Source organism: Mandrillus leucophaeus, unplaced genomic scaffold (genome assembly GCF_000951045.1).
Source record: "Mandrillus leucophaeus isolate KB7577 unplaced genomic scaffold, Mleu.le_1.0 Scaffold12, whole genome shotgun sequence".
Lineage (NCBI taxonomy): Eukaryota > Metazoa > Chordata > Mammalia > Primates > Cercopithecidae > Mandrillus > Mandrillus leucophaeus.
In genome coordinates, this window is record NW_012100320.1 from 2,069,060 (window position 1) to 2,073,632 (window position 4,573).

General features: G+C 44.7%; 1 protein-coding gene across 3 annotated transcripts in view; it reads left to right on the forward strand.

Moving 5' to 3' along the window:
* Positions 1 to 4,019, forward strand: part of SNX1 (sorting nexin 1) — a 48,792-nt gene extending 44,773 nt beyond the window's left edge. For 2 of the 3 annotated variants that reach the window (XM_011967868.1, XM_011967876.1), the window contains 3 exons: positions 489 to 569; positions 1,023 to 1,094; positions 1,732 to 2,172. In XM_011967868.1, coding sequence (XP_011823258.1) covers positions 489 to 569; positions 1,023 to 1,094; positions 1,732 to 1,782 — 204 coding nt within the window. In that variant the 3' untranslated portion in view covers positions 1,783 to 2,172. Of the gene's footprint in view, positions 1 to 488; positions 570 to 1,022; positions 1,095 to 1,731; positions 2,173 to 2,204 lie in introns of those variants that run through there. The other variant, XM_011967863.1, reaches the window with a different exon arrangement.
* The last annotated feature ends 554 nt before the right edge of the window (positions 4,020 to 4,573 follow it).

Genomic DNA, 4,573 nt, shown 5'->3' on the forward strand with positions numbered 1-4,573 from the left:
AGAGGCAGAGGTTGCAGTGAGCCGAGATCATGCCACTACACTCCAGCCTGGATGACAGAGCGAGACTCCATCTAAAAAAAAAAAAAAAGAATCTTGGCAGGAGGGGTCCTGGCTGGGTCTTTGAAAACCTACGTAGCTGGTTCAGATACGCCTTCTCATGAGAACTAAATTAAGTTTTCCAGGCCTTCCAACCCTGCTGGTGAGTACCTAAACTGGAGGCTGCTGGAGTATCAGAGCCTTCTTGAAGGACCACACTTGGTCCCAAATGCCTGAAATACAGGCATCTCTTTTCCAATCAGCCCCTAAAGTCGCCTTCTGCTGGACTCTGACTTACATGCGAAATCCTCTGTGACACTTCCTCTTACCCACAGGGACAGACAGACATGATGATCAATTGAGGCCTCATATGTAAAATTGATGTCCAAATGTGAAGGCTTAGTAATGATGCCATAATATGAGGTGATCCTTTCTTTCCTCTTTCTTCCCAGTGGGAGTCTCGGGTGACTCAATATGAAAGGGACTTCGAGAGGATTTCAACAGTGGTCCGAAAAGAAGTGATGCGGTTTGAGGTGAGATAGAAGATCCTACTTCTCACTTAGCATGCAGTGCATGTTTTAGAATGCTCTTGGTGTTGTCCAACTCTATTGGGTAAAGAGATAGAGGTACCAGTGACTTGGCAATTTTCGTGAGCAGGCATGGCCTTCTTTGGGGAGTGTGTGTTTGTTCCTAGGCACAGTGGCAGTCTTACATTTGTGGCTGGACCAGAGCAATTAAACACAAAGCTTGCAGCTGCCACATAACCTCGGCCCCCAGTCCTTTCTTCTCCACTCTCCTCCATCTCCTGCCCTCCCACAAAGCCTTTCAAGGCCTTGGCAGACCCTCTTTGGCTGGAAATTACAGCTATTCCACCTGCTGCCTCTACTTTCTGAGACTGTGTTTGGTCTTGGTCAGCAATAAACACCACTATCCCATCGAAAGGGAAAGCGAAAACTGGATGGTCAGTGTAGAATCTTGTCTCCTAGAAAGAGAAATCCAAGGACTTCAAGAACCACGTGATCAAGTACCTTGAGACACTCCTTTACTCACAGCAGCAGGTATGTAAGTTGTGTGTGACCTTCGTCCTCTACTGTCCGCTCCGAAGGCCAGCTGCCTCCTTGGGGCTTCTATGACAAGATGTGCAGGCCCTGCTTCTGAGGGGCTGTGCCCTCCTCTAGTCGATCATTGAAAATAGGCCCTGTTGCTCTGACATGGAGCATCCAACAGGGTCTTTTACTAAGCAGGAGGGCCAGGCTCTGCTGCCCTCATTCTGAGGTGAGTTAGTTTTTGAGGACAAACCCCATCTCCCTGTAACTGCTTACCCTTCGAGGAGCCACCCCATGGTACCACCTGGCCTTCCTGAGACTGAGGCCTTATCAGTATGTGAAACAGTGGCCGCACTGTGAGGAGCTAACCGAGCCAGGCAAAGCTGTGGCCAGCACAGGGGTGCTCCCTCTCGGGTGGAGCCAAGACTGTCTTCAGAGACTGGCCTTGCACTTGGGGCCCAGGAACTGCTGCCTTCCCTGTCGAGAGGGAGGTGTGAGGGTCGTGTGGCCTGTGCAGCTGCTCGGAGCCTGCCTTTGTGGGGCAGAGGCGCTTGGCGAGAGCCAGGGTACTGTGCTTGATTCCTCCCAGGCTGGCTTAGGCTCTGCCACTAGGTGGGGGCACTTGCTTACTGTCCCCACTTCTTTGCAGCTGGCAAAGTACTGGGAAGCCTTCCTTCCTGAGGCAAAGGCCATTTCCTAATGGACCAAGGACCCCAGAGCCCACCTGTGTGACGCTGCCTTTTTATACACTGTCCTCCTCCACCTTGATGGACCCCGGTGATGCATCCTGCCTAGGCTGGACTTAACCCCTTCCTCCCTGTCCCCACGACCAACTGTCCCCAGTTACTCTAACCGTTATTTCATTTAGCTTCCATATATATTTTCTTACCTAAGAGAATAGTTTCCTGCTTTAAGCAAAAGACCTACAATAGGTGGTGGAATTATGGGATGGGGTGGAGTATTGATATAAATATATAAATACAAATGTATATTTTTCAGGATGTGGTGTAGGAACTGGGAATAACGTTTTCTGTTACTCCTGATGGTGCCATGAAAAGGTTATGTAATAAAATATTTTAAAATCAGGTCACATGACTCAGAATGTTGGTGGTTTTTGCTTAGGCTGGGGAGCAGTTGGGAATCAGGTCTGGAATACTCCTAACGAAGAAGTTGCCCAGGTATAGTAAGTTTTTCTCTACCGTTCATGAGTTTTTTGCTGCTGCTTCCCTCTGGAAGTGGGGTTTCTTTCTCTCTGCCTACCTCAGCTACCTGTTCTGAGGGTCTCAATCTGTTTCATATTCCCACTTCTTCAGGGAAGGAGTTTTAAAACATCTCTTAAAATAAGAGGAGCAAAATCTATTAAAACCTATTCTCCTGCAAAGGAGGCAGAGACTTTCTCACTCTTCTTCTTTTTTTTTTTTTTTTGTATCCCCATCATTAAGCAAGAGCCTTTCTCTTTTGTTCTTCCTGTTTCCCTAAGCTGCTCAGGGTTCTCTGAGTCTTGCCCTCCAATGGCAAGTCTTATTTATAACTAAACCTATTTTTGTCACCCATCAGAACACATCCTCAGTAGACTGTGTGAAGGTCTGATAAGGACTTGATGCTTTATCTCCATAGACATGAAAGCCATGCCCTCTGCCTCTAGATAGGGTGATCCAAGAGCTCCTGAACCTTAGGAGGTTCAAAGAAGCTCTACTGTCTGTGCCCAGGAGGTAGCCTGCCAGCAAGAGCCCCCAGGAGTTGCACGCACAGCCAAAGGGTGTTCACACAGATCTCTGCCGGTCTAGCCAGGGGACGCCAGAGTCTCAGGTCAGTCAAGGCTGAGCTTCCCCCTTAGCTGTGTCCACAGCTGCTCAAGCTGTACTGGTCAGAGTGGGCTTTGAAGCTCCTTTGTTAGCTCGAGCTGCTGACTGCCGCTATGGGAGCCTTGCGACCTCCAACTCCTCCAACCCAAAGACACTCATGCCACTGGGGCCCCAGGTCCTGCTCTGTCAGTTCTCTTTGGTGGGGGGCTAGGGTTTGGGGTGAGGCAACCTGAGGCAAGACAAGGCAGTAAACATTCTGATTCCCTGTACACTGACGCAGCAGCAGGGGAAGAGCCAGTGCTGCAAGTATTTTTTTTTAACAGGTGGATTTTTTGGAAAAAGTCAATCTCCCTACCCCTCAGTATCCTTATCATCAACTTTGGTTTTATCCTTTCAGTCTTTATTATATGCTTGCTTTTACGTAGTTGTAATAATATACACATAAAATATTTTGTATCCTGCTTTTATCATTCAACATTGTACATGTTATAAGCATTTTTCTATATTGTTATATATCTTCACAAAGTTGATTTGTAAAGCTGTGTAATTTGAAGGCCTCCATAGGGTGACTGTACCATAATTTTGATTGATCCCTTGTTGTTGGATTCTTGGTCGGGGGTTGTTGTTTTGTTTTGTTGGTAATCTTAAAATTTTTAATATAATTTCAGATTTACAGAAAAGTCACAGGAATATCACAAAGAACTCCTATATATCTTTTATCCAGATTTACTGAGTGTTTACATTTTATCCCATTTGCCTTATCTACTTCATGTCGTATTTTCTTAATCATTTGAGAGTAATTTGCACAGATGCCCCATTATGCCCAAAGCGGTATGCATTTCCGTAACAACAGGACATTCTCTTCTAAGAGAAGAAGAGAATTGTTTTAAGTATTATTCAGTATTTTTTTAAGTATTATTGTCAAAATCAGGAAGTTTAACAGTGATTTAATACTGTTATGTAGCCCATGATTCATATTTAAATTTTGTCAGTTATCCCAATAATGTCTTTTGTAGCCATTCGTGCAGGATCGTGTGTTACATTTGTAAACGTGTATCTTAATACTGCAGATTCCTCAGCCTTCTTTTGTCTTTCATTACCATGACATTTTTGAAGAATACAGACTATTTTGTTGAATGTGCCTCAGTTTGGATTTGTGTGATGGTTCTGCATGGCTAGGTGAGGGTTTTGCATTCTGGGCAGGAACATCACAGAAGCAATGTGTCCTCAGTGCATCATGATCAGCATATAATGTCAGCTGGTCCCATTGATGTTGTTAACTCTGTTCCCCGGTTAGGTTGGTGTCTGCCAGATTGCATTTTAAATTTACGATTTCCCCTTTGTAATTTACAAGTAATTTGTGGGGAGATACTTTGAGACTATTTAAGTATTTTGTTCCTCATTCAAGAGTTATATAGTATCAGTTGATTAGTCTTGTCCGAGTTATTACTGTCATGATTGACCAACATGATTTCCTAACTCCGTAATGCCTTGTACATTTATTGGTTGGCATTCTACTATAAAGAAAAACATCCTTTCTCACCATTTATTTTTTCACTTGTTTATCAAGATGGATGCAGGGATTCCTATTTTACTCAGAGTTGCAAGCCATTGCTTTGATTTTATCTTGATTCTCAAATTGTCCCAGATCTATAGCAGCCTCTTGTGTGTTTTTAGCTTGCCCCC